The 17,365-nt window shown below is 37.5% G+C and overlaps 1 protein-coding gene and 1 long non-coding RNA gene across 2 annotated transcripts; one reads left to right on the plus strand and one right to left on the minus strand.

Annotated features, from left to right (window-relative positions):
* The first annotated feature begins 1,483 nt into the window (after window positions 1–1,483).
* On the plus strand, window positions 1,484–7,005 carry LOC124258296. Its single transcript, XR_006893554.1, has 3 exons — window positions 1,484–1,606; window positions 2,851–2,854; window positions 6,995–7,005. It is a non-coding gene; the product is annotated as an uncharacterized LOC124258296 (long non-coding RNA).
* On the minus strand, window positions 5,953–17,150 carry LOC124258295 (nucleolar and coiled-body phosphoprotein 1-like). The gene is made up of 4 exons (XM_046692366.1): window positions 17,058–17,150; window positions 11,968–12,139; window positions 9,602–9,727; window positions 5,953–9,071 (listed from the first exon to the last, which is right to left on the minus strand). Exons 2-4 carry the CDS (start codon window positions 12,108–12,110, stop codon window positions 6,659–6,661), a joined length of 2,682 nt encoding a protein of 893 aa, XP_046548322.1. The 5' UTR covers window positions 12,111–12,139; window positions 17,058–17,150; the 3' UTR covers window positions 5,953–6,658.
* Window positions 17,151–17,365: the final 215 nt, after the last annotated feature.

The following is a 17,365-nucleotide window of genomic DNA, read 5'->3' on the forward strand; positions in this document are numbered from 1 at the left end:
TCAGTTCGTGTTTCCCTTTCATTAAAGACCCTGAAGATCCGGGTTAGAATTGGTCTTCAGTAACCCATGCATGCTTGTCGTAAGAGGTGACTATAACGGGATCGGGTGGTCAGGCTCGCTGACCTTACTGACACGTCATCGCATCCTAATTGCGTAGATCGATGCTCGGGATGTCAATCACTTGATTGTCTGGTCCAGGCTGGATCATTTACAGACCGCCGTCATAAAGCTGGAAATTGCTGAGTGAGACGTTAAACAAAACTAACAAACAATATTCACATATGCATTGCATTTTTTAAAGCATAAACTAAATGTCTAAACAGAAATGTTGCTTATTTTTACATGATATTCAGGAGCATTTGCCAACTGCTAAGTATATGTTGGCGTCGGTACACTTACAGAATAAACGAAGATAAATGGGGCAACAGCTCACTGTTAATATGTATTCAGTGTTTGAAGTGTAGGGGAAATTGTTCGGGTGTTTTTCTATTTGATTGCAGTATGTTCACGTGCCCGTTTGGTGCTTTTTCGTTTCATACAGGTGAGAATTAAATTTTGTGTGACCTGTTCATAATTTAGATTTCTGAAATATGTTTAGATATTTAGTGGCTTTTGAAGTAGGTAGGTTTATTCAATATACTCCCGATTGGAGATACAAGATAAATTGAATATTAAAAGCTTAAATCGTTAACTGTAAGTGGTGAATTGTTATGATAGATTAATTAGAGTCTTTAAAAACTTGATCCCAGATGCAAACTGTCCGGCCAGTAGCAGCACTTGTATGGTGTCAATGTCGTACACGAGACGTCCATGCAACACTTTGGTTAGCGTTCTCTGTTCTATATTGTCCAACAGAACATATGTACGCTAGTTGGTCTCGTAAGCCTAAGATCTCGTAACTTTTCTCGTAGCATTCGTAACTCCTATACTGTGACATAGGAGGAACGAATGCTACGAGAAAAGTTACATGGTCTTAGGCTTACGGGAGCTTTGCGAAACGGGGCCCTGGGTCTAATGCTTACCGAAATGCTCGCCCTGGACATGTATAGGAAGTGTTGTATGTGACATGGACAAAAAGAAATACAAGAAGATCTGTTCTGTGCTTAGAGTAACATTTATTTCTGGATGGAATTTACTTCTGCACCAAATAAAACCTTTGTCTAAAAGAATCCAAGAAAGAAAAAGATAACATGAACAAATTGTTTTCCGAAATATAAAATATACAACGCAACAACATGTAACAAGACCTGATTGACTACCATGCTGTTATACACAGCAAGTTTTCATTGCATAACAAGACCTGTCCGAAAGGTTATGTTGTACATGGCATGTTTCATTGCATAAAAGACCTTTTTGGGCCGTTCTGTTGCACACAGTTTCGTTACATAATATCAAATGCAATCGTATTGTAGTACAAAGAACATTTCTTTGAACAGCAACCATTGTTCTGCACGATATGTTCCATTACCCAACGCCAGCCATTCTGTTGAACACAGCACATTCCATAGCATGTCAATACCTGATGTTCCGAGCACCTTTCATAAAATCAGACAATCTGTTGTACACTGCACATTTCATTGCACAGATATACCTGACATAAACCATTGTTGTTCATAGCACCTTTCATTGCATAATGACAACATCAACCATTCTGCCCTACACAGCACGTATGACATCCAAAAAGGCGTCTATTGTACATGTTTCTGTATATACGATAACACACAGGGTAAGGTTCTTGTAGATGTCTCTGTATGTGAATATTTAACCTTGTTTATAATTAACCTGCTCTGGGTCAAACAAGCCATGGTATTAGCTGACACCATTCTTAAATTTCAGTGTGCTATTAATCAGATGCCTATTGTTGGTGGCAAGAAACCCAAACTACCATTACAACATGATGTCATAGTAAAACAATTGAGACATTTCCCCAAATGTTAGTAATCTTCAAATTAGTTTATTGGACAGTCAATGCAACACAGAAGAAGAGTTTAGATCTTCTTCTAAAACTGTCTGAAAACCTAATTTCAAAAATTCACAGAAATCTATTAGTAAAGTTGACTGTATCATCAGACGGAATTTCTGCTGTGTTAAAAGGTTCAAGCACTTCTGGGACATCAAGAAACACTATGTAAATTATCAGTAAACATTTAACAAAGAGTTGAGTATTAGTCAATGTCAATATTTTCAAATCAAATATGCTAAAATTCAACCTCTAAACATTTTTAAAGTTTTCATAGCTCAAATTGGCTATCACCAGACAACACCCTGGTTACTACCTCATCAAAGACTAGAGTTTGTCTTGTGAGTACATTCACATGGTACCCGACTACACAACCAGGTGTCAGGTAGCTCTTTAATCGCTTCATACCATCAAACCTATCCGCACCCATGTCCTAAACTATTAATCTTACAGGATTTATACCCATTGCAGTGAACACCAATCTGACATTTATCACAAATAAGCGTAACAAATGTTCAGTTTCTTTTCCAATAAGCATAACAGGGGCTGAAACGGTACACCACAGTATTTTGTTTTTGGTTCGGTACACCGAAATTCAGGTTTAAGATACGGTACGTTCGGTTTTCATACCGAAAATATCATCTTACTCACCTTATGCACATTACTTTCGGAAGGTCATCACAAATATTCCATGTTATTTAATTCTAGATGACATCTTCATGTAGCTACCATTTCTGTGCCAAAGTGCTATTGTCAACAACTCCTGCTAATTCGATTGGATGAACGAGTTCGTGTAAAGGCACTTTCGTTTGGGTCCCAATTCCAAGAAGATTTCTCCAAGAAGAATTTTTATTGTTAATGAACCGAACTGAATTGTACCGAACCGAGAGCTGTGTACCGCAATACGTACCGAACCGTGGCATGGGTGTACCCGTTTCACCCCTAAGCATAAAAACTGTTTAGTTTCAGTCTTCACCGTGGTTAAATACAAGCACTATTACAATAACATATCAGCAAAGCAGGGTTTTCTGACAGTGTTAAATATACAACAACAATGTTACACATAAAGCAGTGATGGTGATTATTCTAAGGTATGCTGTAAAGTGAAAAGGGCAGGGTTTCGATAGCATATTCACCCGTTTCCTGAGTCTAACTAATGTCATGTTGAGTATGAACACTTATAACATGAGAGAGCAGAAGATACTTTACAAAAGTGATAAAATGAAAAGAGTGAGTATGGTTTTACGCTGCTTTTAGCAATATTCCAGCAATATCATATCAGGGGGACACCAGAAATGGGTTTCACACATTGTACCCATGTGGGGAATCGAACCTGGACTTTTAGCGTCACAAGCAAACACTTTCAGGTTTCTGGTACACCAAAGGGACATGTTTGTTTTACAATTGTGTTCTAGTTCATGAAGGAAGTGTAATAAGCTCTTCTTAGTACAGCTTGATTAGTCTAATAAACAGTAGCCATCAAAATCGACTATACAAGTTCTTACTTTCATTCTATCCCTCTTTGAACCAGACCTATAGTCAGGTGCTCACCCTATTTTCACTGTTTCATAAAAGAAACACAAACAACTTCTTCTAATCGTAGGATAAAACTGAAAGGACACTGACAACACCAGTCTGTTTCTACACAGTACACATTGATTTCTTCAACTACTTATACATTTTGCATACAAATATATGTGCAATAACACATGACGTCTGCAATCCTGTGTCAATATGGAGCTCCATGAATGCTGACCCTGAATGGTGGCTCTTCCCTGTAGAACTGTTTATGTATAACAAACCTTGAAACTTACTGTACAATGAATGACAAATGAACAATAATAATCATGCTGTGTTTGGGGATAAATCTGATGCATGCTAAACTTTTCTTTTCCTTTTTAAACTGGTAATTTAGTGAAATTTAGTTGTCTTATTAAGGCCCCATGTGATGATAATCTGGCAGTGAACACACATAGTGATATGTATTTAAGTCAACTGATCAAGGGTGAAATCAACAACGGAATCTGATGCCCTGAGGATTTAATCACAATGTAACCTACAGCAAGAGGCAACACCTACCAACACACATCCGTGCTATCAGGGGTAATAATACAATGAAACAACTGGGAAAGCTACCAGATCATCTCAACATGCTTTATATATCCAAAGCTACAAAATATGACACCTTTCACCAAAACCTCAGTATACATAACAGCAGATTCACAAACAATTGCTGAATAAACCAATGTTGATAACTTATTCTGTTTCATTGACAACATAGAAAGTCTTGGCAATCTAAGCCAGTCAGTCACAGATCCTATGTTCATAACACGTAACACTTCTATGAAGGATGCAGTGTTCAAGTGATATTGACATCAGTGATAGAGACGTAACAAGGAATAAGCCCACTTAATAACATCTAAACACAAGCTAAAAGGTTTAGCCTCTATGACCCACAGGATGCCAAGACATGCTGGGGTTGGTCTATCCCTGCTACAGTCACAGACTACCTAAGGTGATTATCCACAAGCTGCCTTTTGAAGAGCTTATCTTCAAACCTCTTTTCATCACACAACAAACTCAGCCATAACAAAACCCCAAACACCAACAAACCAGTTGACTACACTAATATCTACTTGAGTAGACGGAGACAACTACACAGACAACAGCTACTGGTATAATCTACATAACAACCTGTCTCGGGAGCACGACACAGGAGCAGCAGTACAGGGGGCTTTCACTCAGTAACAGTGACAGCGGGTTAGTGACATTTTAGGTAATGTTTCTATTCACCACATTCACCTATTAGGACAAGAGACAAACAACCTAATCTTACAGTCATAATGATTATTAGAGCTGAATGTGACATTGTGATTACATTGTTTACTGCTTGGTATAACTGTCATCTTGGGTTACAGAACCTTGATAAAGTCTGTTCACAAACATTAACCAACAATATTTACCTTACAATTGAACAGGCCAAGCATTGGGTACCCATCACAGTTAGCATAAATGTTTTGGAACATTACCGTTTACTAAACAATAAACCTGTGATAAACAAGTCCCACTGGTACTAGCTGACCAGGTACAATCAAATTCTTTCTTTCTTCCTGTCTGTATGTACAGGGAAGCCATGCCATTTTTCAAGAATTAATTACAGAAATTAAGCAGTGAATGTCTTAACAAATTCACGAAGTGTGTCACTTCTCTTATGAAATGATCAATGACTTAAATAAATAATGAATAGCACTGACAAAATCCTAATCTGAAACAAGTGCAGGGATATATATTAGATATAAGTTGTTCATCTAATAAATATGTTGTTATATGTGTATTGTTTAAAATCAAACAACAGACTCAAAATGAGTACAGAAGATAAAAGGTGAGTATCGAACATAGACATAAAAGAAATAATTATTTTCTATAACAAAGTACTAATAATATAACATGAAACTGAACTACTATATTACAATAAGGTGACTCCTGTATGACAAGCTATATACAGTGTATGCACTCATAGTCATTAAGGAAAGGCAACAGGGTGAGACAAACTTAACAACATTTGAGTCAACCAGAATTTCAATCCCAACAAGGGAAATGTTTTCACCAAAGAATATACACGCGCGTAATGGGACCAATAAGACATTGGAAAGTTCCTAACTCTTGTCTTGCTTCCGACTGACCAATTTTTCATTTACACAAATGACGTCATAACACCAGTAGGTACAATTCAGAAATATATGTAAATGCTATGAACCAGTGTCTAGAGCAGTTGGTATTTGTTAATAATCAGAACATGGAGTAAAATGCATCTATAGTGAATGAGTGAGTGAGTGAGTTTAGTTTTATGCCGCACTCAGCAATATTCCAGCTATGTGGCGGCGGTCTGTAAATAATCGAGTCTGGACCAGACAATCCAGTGATCAACAGCATGAGCATCAATCTGTGCAACTGGGAACGATGACATGTGTCAACCAAGTCAGTGAGCCTGACCACCCGATCCTGTTAGTCGCCTCTTACGACAAGCATAGTCGCCTTTTGTGGCAAGCATGGGTTGCTGAAGACGCATCTATAGTTAGCTGTACATACAATGATAGCTAACTGTATGTATACATATGTGCAGCTACAGCTATGTTAGATACAGAGTATTACTGTTGCATTAGGCCACCTAGTCATTGCTGGGAGCCTTGTTCAAAAGGAAGTCTTAGGCCTGGAGTCAAGAAGTCTTATGCCTCTACCTGGATTCCTGAAGCGTCAGACCTCTGTCTGGAGTACTGCCTTGTACAAACACAGACTGTAGTCCTGGCACTGTATTGTAGAAATGGCCTCCATCTCACACACAGGTTCATGTCCAAGCTACCCCTAACGTCTACCACAAAATGGATTACTTTCCATTGACAGAATGTTTATACTGGTTTTACTTCTATACTGGAGAATACATACCATTACCAAGTATCTCCTACTAATATTTCCTTGTCAGCACTCAGCAGTAGAGGAATATTTTGAAAGTTAAACTAACATGGACATGGTTAAATAAAAACACCATTAGATTAATGTAAAAGCAGGATCTATTCTACTACTGGTTATAATTGAGTACAAAAGACCAATAGCAATGATAAACTGAGTCCCAACAAGACTAGTGTTGTATCCCATGGAGAAACTTTGGGTGATGTGCAGCCCTTTATGAGATCACTAGAATCACATGACAGAGCACCATGACTTGGACTTGGTAGTTGCGACCTCCATGTCCCCACTTGACGATATGTACCTGGTGCTGTACTCCTCTCCAACCATCTCATCATCCTCATAATCTTTCTCCTCTTCATCATCTTCTCCATTCCTGGAGTAGCTATACTTTCTTGACGTGTAGGAGCCATCCAAGAAGCTGTCCTCATTTCCATATCCACCCCTGGTGCTTGAGGACTTATATGATGTTCTGGAAATGTTCTGCCTGCTTGAGCGGACAGCACTTCCAAAGGAAGACCTGAGACTGGAGTTAACCGACAGTCTGCCTACAGGTGTGCTTGAAACCAGTGGACTGTCAACCATGTCAGTACTGTCATTTATACGCCGTCTCTTGGCTGTAAGGCTTTCATAAAAGGGGGTAAGAGCAGTCTTGCGTTTCTGAACAGATTTAAATACTACAGGTGTAAAGCCTTCGGTGGATCTATATGTAGACATTACAGATTCAACAGATTTCTTAGCAGACCCCCTCCCTGATTTTAAACTTGTGAATGACTGTGGTGTTCCAACTGATCTTCTTTTTGAGGATGTTGCTTCTAAAGAAGACCTGGATGTATTCTGGAGCACATTTCTGGGTGAAGCTTTACTCTTGCTCTGTGAGGTGAAGGAGATTGTAGACAGTTTTATACTAGGGGTCAAAGGCGATGCTACAGACCTCCTCTTCTGTCCAGATTTGACTGAAGATGATTGCCGTCGAGAACCGGTGGATGATCGTTTTGCTGAACTAAGAGAAGATCGAGACAGAGATTTTCTGTTTACAGAGTTAGGAGTTCTTGGGCCAGATAAAGAGTCTGTATTAATTTCTTTGGACAAGAAAGATGAACTTGTGATTTCAAGGGATTTTCTGGCTTTTGAGGAACTCACATTGGTTGACCTGGAGGAAGATTTGACAGATCTCTTTGTGGAGGATTTCTTCTTGGAACTAGATTTTGAGGTTGAAGGTCTCTTCTGAAATTTAACTGGAGTGGATTTGCTAGATGATCTTGATAATTTCTTACCAGAACTGTTCTGCTTAGAACTAGATTTTGAGGTGGAAGGTGTCTTCTGAAATTTAACCGGAGTGGATTGGCTAGATGACTGTAATGATTTCTTACTAGAACTGTTCCGCTTAGAGCTTGACTTGGGAGTCTTCCTTGGGGAATGAGATCTGCTTCTAGATTTGACCAAAGCTTTTCTAGGTGGTGTAATTGGTGTTTCATTTTCAGTTGATGCAAGACTTGTGACAGATATATCGGAAGCATCAAAGTCACTCCTGAAGTCTTCAGATTTCCTTGAAGGTGTCTTGGATGATTTTGTTGAACTTGATGATCTGGTAGAGCTCTTTTTCTTCTTCTTTGACTTACTCTTTGAAACTGATTTGGGGGACTTCTTAGATGCTGACGAGGATGTTGCTTTCTTTGAACTACCTGCTTTCTTGCTACTGGAACTTGCTAATAACTGGGAACTGCTCATGTCATGAAGAGTTACTTCAAGTCGGCGTGGTGTGGATGGATTAGAAGCTTCACTTTTCTTCACAGATGTTTTGCGGCTTGAAACTGGAGAATCTGGGGATCCAGAGCTTTTCAATCCATTTATTCGAACCAGTAGTCTCTTGGATGTTGACCTCTTCGATACTGAAGATGTTTTCAAAGGTGATGGTGATGCTGACAGTCTTTTCTTGGGACTTTGAGATTGTCGAGTTTTTGAATTTGATTTACTGCCTGTTGTTTTTGATGAACTAACAACCACACGTCTCCGTTTCTGGGCAGGTGATGGGATGGGTGTCACAAACTGAAATGAAACTTCCATGTCATCTTCCTCTTCCTCTTTATCTCTTGAACGTTTCTTTGTAGATCTTGTGGATTGTTTCTGAGAATTACTTGAACTTCTCTTTGGTGTTGTCTTCGCTTTAGGTGCCGGTGATTTACTTTGCCTCTTCTTAGATCTTGATGGAGATTTACTGGGTGACTGAGACTTTCTGCTGGATTTCTTAGAACGACTAGAACGTGAAGACAAAATTAAAACATCATTTTTAGAGTCTGAAGATGTTTTTGAGGATGTGCTCTTAGTCGCTGTAGATGTTTGCTTCTTTGACGAGGAAGCCCTATGCGCTTTCAGAATCCTCCGTTTTGGGGTTGGTGATTCAGTTTCTTCTTCTTCCATTGAGGAAGATCTAACAATCTCCACCATTTCGCGGACTGACAGAGAAGCAGACTGCAAGGGTGACTTCTTAGCTTGCCCAGCAAATATGGAAGACCGTCTGCTTCTTGTCTTGACCCCAGGTGGGGAGAAGACAGTGGGCATCTTGAAAACATTGCTTCCCTTCACAGCCTTGGAGGACCTCTGAGGAATCTTGGACACTACAGTTTTCTTGGTGTACACTGATGACCTGGCAGAGAAAATTTACAGATCAATACTAAAAGAAATGTCTGGCTACTAAAACATGCAAAACAACTTTAAACTTTACAAGAAATACCAGCACCAGACAAATTTAACTATCAAATATTGATCAAAATGAAAACAATTTCAAATTTATAACATAAGGCCAGGCCAATTTTATTTCTTGTTTTACGGATGCGCCGGTCGTATTTTTTAAAGAATGATAAAAAAAAATAACAATAATTTTTCCCTGCTCAAAAAAGAAAATTCTAACGGCCAAATATGTAAACCTGCAAGAAATATTTTTTGGCCCCACTTCATAAATTGCCAAAAGTAATCTACTTTTAGTATTTAGAAGGAATATCACTCTGACTTGATTTTTTTTCTTCTTCCTGCCTTTAGGTTTTCTGAGGACAAAAATCCGTAAAACAAGAAATAAAATTGGTCTGACCTAAAAAGTTATTCACAAATTTTACCCTACAAACTGTGGTATTTCTGGAGAAAAAAAAATTCTTCAGCTTTTCACGAATGGATTCTAACCTGCGTGTTCGTGGCCTTTTAGGTGAAGGTGATGTCGACTTAGGTGATTCAAAGACAGCAAGACTGCCTGACACCCATCCTGGAGTTAATGGCGACCCTGAGGACAGCCGACTTTTCACTGGTGTGCTGCAGACAGATAACACCACAATCATGAAACATGCTTCTCATCACTGAAGAACTGTAGAAAACAGCTGTTCATCCTGTAGATTGATTGCAAAATCATACTTTAGTTCCATTAATTATTTACGATTAAATTTGTTCCAACTATTTCGCATATTTCTGTGATATCATATTTTTAAGATTGTAAAAATATTTTCCAAAGGGATCCCAACCCAAAACATTTACTGAAAAAGTCAGTTAAGTTTGTATTTGGTTCACCTCATGATCGGATACAAATCTTCTTATCATAAATCAACTAATAGATACCCCAAAATGTTACAATGTAAACCAAACAAATTGAAACTTATCTGACATTAAGAGATTTTCAAATAATAAATCTTAGCTAAGCTTATCTACACTTTCCTCAAACTATTTTTCAGGGGGTAAGAAAACAACATCATATAGCTTCGCAATTAACCATCACTAGACAAGATTATTTACCCATTCAGTTCTAATTTGTTTTTGCTAGGCATTGTCTTATATACAGGGACTAAGATTACTGTGTGTAATTGTCTCGAATACAGCGCTGGAAATGGCAATCAGCTGTGCAGTGCACACGTTCCCCTACTGGTGATTTAGTTAAAACATACCCAACAAGAAGACAAAGTCATCAATATCCCCCGCAATGGCAAAATACTCTTCAGGATTATGTCTACGAGTTATGATTATGTCAAATATTTAGGTGTGTATATAAAAAAGTGGAAGGAGAGTATTAAAAGGTTTTTAAAGTTCTGCTCCAGAAAGGAGCACTATCACCAATTTCAGCCTATGTCAAACTTGTTGCAAAAATATTTTATTCAGAATTCCAAAACTACCTAAAGGCACCAGTACACCACCAGATCTATGTATGTGCCAAGTTTGGTGAAGAAACATTGAACGGTTTTAGAGTTCTGCTCCGGAAAAGTGCACTACCACTAATTTCTGTTTTAGTCAAACTTGTTGCCATGGAAACGCCAAAAATATTTTATTCAGAATTCCAAAACTACCAAAAGGCACCAGTACACCACCAGATCTATCTATGTGCCAAGTTTGGTGAAGAAATAATTAACGGTTTTAGAGTTCTGCTCCGGAAAAGACAAATGTGCACGGACGGAGTCCATTTTAATACCCCCCGCAAAACGTGTTGCAGGGGATAATAATACGAGATTAATTCTGATGCAGTGATTGGAAAAATATAGTGTCAGGGACTATTGTTTTAAGAAGAGAAATATATTCTAGCATTGTGTCACTTTAATTGCAGGTTTTGCTCTATAAATGTAAAATATTTATAATCATAACTAAGGTTATGCGACAGCTTTCTGGTGTATTGCTGGATAGTTTTATGCATGGAACATTTTGACCTGTCACCAGTGAGGTTTCACGCGATCTCACTATTTCCACCGCAAAAACAGTTTGTTGACATGTGATCGTCCAGCTACACTAAATATGACTTTTGGCGAAACAAAATATGTATGTGTATCCATTTTCTGTCAACAGCACTTCATTTCGAGACATGAGTAGACGCAATATGATAGTGATTGCAGCGAATAATGTGGGCAGAACTTATAAATATCAGAGGGACACACGATTTCACTGCAATTAATATAAACATTCTTTTTGTAACATTTTGAGTAAAATTACCGTCTTGTTGTTAATACCAACAGTGATTGTTATCATATTAGAAAGAAAACAAACACAGGTTCCCACATTAGAGGTCAGTAAAATCTTTATTAGATACTATTCTCACCAAACATACTTACGTTTTACACCCAAGACGGTAACTGCCAGTTGTCTTGTGGTCAGAGTTGACCGTGATTAGGACCCCATCGGGTTGGCTTATGTGCGAAACATACCATTTTGATACTGATTTTAAGGGTCGAGTTAGAGGTCGGCTTATCTCTGAGATCGGCTTATCTATGGTAATATACAGTAGATATAATTTTGTTTTGTCTTCTGCCTAAAATCTTGACAAAAACCCAGACTTGCGTTTCTTATGATGTTCAGTATATATCCTAGCCTTGATAAGCTTTAAGGTATATTTCATTTATTAGTGTTAGTTGATAAATATATCCAATACAGCATCCCCTTAGCATGCATCAGGGACTTAGAATAACATATTTCTGAAAATAAATTGAGACTAAGAAAAACATATTTCTGAAAATAAACCGGCACTAAGAATAACATATTTCTGAACTCAAAATAGTTATCAATAACATAAGAACACTTACATTTCCTTTTTCGTGATGGGGCTGGTCCTGCTTGACGACACCAGAGTAGTCACACGAGATGATGATGTGATGACAGTCGTCGTCCTGCTGCTTCTGCTGGACGATGCCGACTTCTGTATGACACTTACTCTTCTGCTCGGCATGGTTCAAAGTATAGGCATCACACACTCACCTGCGAAGGACATAATAAAACACATACGTTCACATGTGAGTAGTTATGATATTGGAATACATTTCATGTCCCCTGTTATGTTAATGCCAAACCTTTCTATCATATATATTTCTAAAGTTTGATCACTCAGTCAGTGTGTCTGTTCTCCAGTATATACTGGATTTTGGCTGGTAAAAATTACCCAGGACTGATAAATTTGGAGGCTGCCGGTCACCGTGTCCGGTAAAATACCAAAACTACATTTTGTCCTGCTTAAAATGTTACCAAAATTGAAATAAAATTGCTAAAATAATCCTCTAATAATAGAACTGGCCACTTGCGATTTTCGTGTGAGATGAGGTTTCCTTCTAAATTCATTATGCTATACGCAATGTATTTTGTACCTCGAAACATCACTATAATTACTGCTGTCATGGAAAATCACGCAAAATAACAATGCTATCCGATTGTTTAGAAAGAGAAAGCTGTAGCAGGTGAATACATTCTTTTATTCAATTTCATTGGCTTTTTTAATCATATTTTGTGACCGGTGGATTTTGTGCAGGACCGGTAAATTAAGAGGTCGTCGGACACAGTGACCGACTGTTAAAAATACTGTCAGTAACAGAGATGTTATTCTATCACTAAATACTAGTGGTGTTCCGATGATCAAAAATAATCGAAAATTGATCGAAAGAAGTATTAAAAATAATTATCGATTGTAAAAAACATATGTTTGATTAATCTGAATTTTGTTCTTTTAGCATAAAACACTTGAATGAAGTAAACTAACCATTAAATTTGATGGATATTCATGAACAAACATGCGCTCAACAACGTAAAGCTATGCGTAAAATTTCAGCCCCTTTTATTGTTTAACAAGCATTGTCACTAAGGTGACATAATCACCCGCCGCAAATTATCAAATCAAACTTAAAAAGTAATGAAGTTAAATGTCAACAAAAACATGACCAGTCAACCTCTCTTGATATCTTGCTCTGTAGTTGTTCAAACGCACAAATATTTTCAAGAGTCACTTTGACCTTGACATGAATGTCTTAGTGTATGAAATATGCAAAATTAGTAATAAAGAAATTGCTTTTTGAAAAACATTCAGGGGAAGTCTTGAAAGTCTATGAAGAAAATCCAGTGAACCGTTCTTGAGATATCTTGCTGACAATCTTAACATGCAGTTTAAAATGCTGAAATCATCAAAGTGTCGACGTGACCTTGAAAATTATGTGAAGGTTACCAAAATCGACTAGGCCTTGCATCTTCCCTAGATGAAGCTTGGTGTCAAATATGAAGAAAATACAGTAAATGGTTCTTGAGGTATCTCGCTGACAAGCTTAACATGAAGCTTCACATGATGAAATCTTCAATGTGTTGCCATGACCTTGAAAGATGTGTAAAGGTCACCAAAACTGACTGGGCCCTGTGCCTTCCTTAGATAAAGCTTGGTGTTGAATATGAAGAAATTCTAGTGAACGGTTCTTGAGCTATCTCACTGACAAGCTCAACATGCATGTTAACATGCTGAAATCTTCAAAGTGTCACTGTGACCTTGAAAATTATTTGAAGGTCACCAAAATCGACTGGGCCCTGTGCCTTCCCTAGATAAAGCTCGGTGTTGAATATGAAGAAAATCCAGGGAACGGTTCTTGAGATATCTCGCTGACAAGGGTAAAACGTTAAAGTCCCCTTGTGACCTTGAAATGAAGGTCAAGGTCAACAAACCTCACTGGAACCTTTCTCATACTGTGATGAACCTAGGTACCAAATATGAAAAGAATCTAGTCAATCTAAGATATACCAATTCATACGTACGTACGGAGCCTAATACTATATACCCCGGCGCGCGTTTAGCGCGAAGCAGGGTATATAGTATTAGGCTCCGTCCAGTGTCTTTCTTGCATGCGTGCATTTCATTGCATGACAGTATTAGTTATACAAAAACATTAATTAGAAAAAACCTGAGGAAAACCCCTTAAAATTGGTGATTACATTAAAAATGTACATATTTCAATTATAATCGATAATCATTCACCACAAGTCCTCCGATAATAGTGGATTTCGTTTCCTATTCCTATCACTACTAAATACAAACATTAAAACAAGTGGTTTTAACAAAAGCGTGTGTCCCCAAGTCCACTCTGCTGGAATTAATGGTAATTTTGTCACTTTTCTTAGAACATTCTTCAATTATTATTTTTTAGCGTAATTAATAATTATCATACATTATTCAAGACAAATTTAGGGTCTGTTTAATAAAAAATTGTTTTCAAGGACCAGTTTTATTCCCAACAAAGATCAGGTAGAGTCTGTACATAGAGCAGCAAGTGTCACTGCACAATACCACCGAGATTAACACTGGGGGGTAATGTATACTACATGTCATTTTGGTATCTTGTGGCAATAGGTGTGCATGGCAAGACCTCTTGCACAGTTATTTTTTCATGTGCACAGGGTTATCTCCCAAAAGACAGACCTCCCATAAGACAGACTCAATGAGTACACTAATTAGCTGAGCCATGCTGTCCACCCCTACTTAATTAATGAGCTGACCCAGAGTCACTACAGAGTATAGTAACAACACACTCCTATCCCCTGTGCCCTTCTAAATACATATTACTAATCCTTTTACTAAACAGAACAGAATAGAACCGATGTTTTTATTACCGAAGATGAAAGTGAAATAGTATTTATAAAATTCAGTATAAACAAAGTATATAACTGGAGAACAGGATGTCTTATAATAGTTATTTTCCCCATGACTTTCTTCCTATGACTTTTTTCCGATCACCCTCTAGATGGCTACCTGTATGTCAAGAGCAAGGTGAAAGGAGAAAATGATGTTCAAGTGACTTCTAATAAGTGTTATCTGTTCACTGACAAACATGTGATGTAAAATAATATGGCCCAGGTCTCAGATGTTTGATAGGTACATGTACATAAATTATTGTCTTTGATAATATTCACAAGTAAATGTGATCTGGCAAATATATGGTGATGTACATATGATATATGCCTTAATTTATGTCTTAATTTAAAAATCATAATTCATTACATGAATTGATAAAACTATAGTTCATATATAATTTTATCTGGGCACATACCATTATTATCAAGGGTACAGCTTAATTAAGCCTTATGCAACCAACCATTAAAATGTGTTGTTTTAAGCGGTCTGTCTTTTGGGAGGTCTGTCTCATGGGATGATACCGTGTACATCTGTCAGGATTATGTTTGCCTATTGTTATTGGTATAATGTAAGTTCAGTTCTCTACAGTTAAAGATTCAGCTACTGACATTATCAACTACATCACAATACCAGTTCTGCCACAACAAGAGTATACTGTAACAGAATAATACAAGCAGAGACTATATACCCGGTATATGGTCTCTGATACAAGTCATATGGCGATAGAAAATAGTTCTATTAATATGATTGATTCCGAAATGTCAATTAATATATCTCCGCATACAACTCATCATTATTGCTTAATGCTATCTCTTTATTATTGGGCGATGGGGTAGCCCAGTGGTTAAAGCGTTCACTCGTCACGCCAAAGACCCAGGTTCAATTCCCCACATAGGCCAAATGTGTGAAGCCCATTTCTGGTGTCCCCCGGTGATATTGCTGGAATATTGCTAAAAGCGGCGTAAAACTTAAGTCACCGTATGTCACACTGTACCAGTGTTCAGTTGACTTTCCAATGTTAATTATGTTGTTTATTTAAAAAATCAACAAGAAAATCGGCCGATATAGTGGAAGAATTATCAGGGCAAGTGATTTTACATGTGCCACTGTACCCGGAGTACACTAGCAATTTTAATGTTATTTCCACCCCTGCATGTGAGCTGATACAATGAGTGCCACTTTGCTAATTGATCATTTCTTGTAAAACAAACAATGTTTAGCTTGTGGTATTGTTTGTAAAGTTATGTTTGTCTTCCAGTTCATCAAAGGAGAATAAAGATTATTTCTGATAACATTTCTTTGTGTGTCAAGCTACACTGCAATCTGATAATCATGATAGTGACTTACGATTGATGAACAGTAGACATATACACATCTACCAGTAATACAAATTAAACGTTTAGTATTATTTAATGCAAAATGTATCTGTATTAATCTTTAAGAAGTAAATTACTACAATTGCCTTAGGTTTTGTTTGCTATAGAGGTATTTGCAATTGTTCTGTAGATCTAAATACAAATGAAAGACTGTTTATTTTTATTCTGTTCTGCAAATAATTATCGTTTTATTCTAAACACAAATGCATCCGAAAAATTTGAAATTCCCCAGAATCTAGTGATTACTTATTTCAAAGACCTTGACACTGACCTTTGACAGCTGATGCTTTTGAACTAACACCAATGGCAGGTCATATGTATAATTAATGCTCCTTTTTTAAAATTAATAGTTGCAACATGAAGTTTCAAGACAACTTTTCAATACGCCTATAAGTGCTTCTACATAGTCAATATGTTACCTTGTTGAGTCTTCCAGCAACCTCCTGGATATATTGATTTTGATACAGCTGACCTAGTTTCACCCTCAAGTTACTCATGCAAGTATCAAAATGTACATCACGAACGACAAAATAAAACAGCTTGCTTCAGTGGAGGAAATGGGTGTATCCTTTGATCATAATGCCACGATGACCAAACAACGGATCCGCTTTCGCACCCTCTCCCCCTACACATGCCATATTGTATTACCTAACACTGAATTGTCATTTTTCTGTTTACCGTTCACACTATTTTTAGAATTACTACACACTCCAACGATTCGCGCCCAACGCGCCACTGTGCAAACTGAAATCGACGACACACCTATCCGTCACTTAGTTTGTGTAAATGTAACTTAGTGTACCGGAATAATTTTGTAGCGAAGATCAAGGGAGTCAACTTCAATAGGAAAGTGCATACATACCTGTTAATTATTTGCAATAGCTGCCGTAGCACGATAGAAGGAGCAACAAAAACAACAACACCGTTGAAAGCGTGTGTAAACGCACTATTACGCATTGACCCGTGACCTTTGCTACTAAATATGGAAATATTGGATAACAACCGTTCTCTTAGCCAATCAACGCCTATCTCATTCCCGATTCAAACTTTCTGTCTCAATGCGCCGAAAACAACCAGCACAAAGAACGTTGGCAGTAAGTTTTAGGTAAATTGGATCCAAACAGTAGTTTTTAATTTTGCAAATACTACAACTATTAACAATATCAAAAT

The sequence above is a fragment of the Haliotis rubra genome, unplaced genomic scaffold, assembly GCF_003918875.1.
Source record: "Haliotis rubra isolate DU_JTF1 unplaced genomic scaffold, ASM391887v1 Scf69, whole genome shotgun sequence".
Classification (NCBI taxonomy): domain Eukaryota; kingdom Metazoa; phylum Mollusca; class Gastropoda; order Lepetellida; family Haliotidae; genus Haliotis; species Haliotis rubra.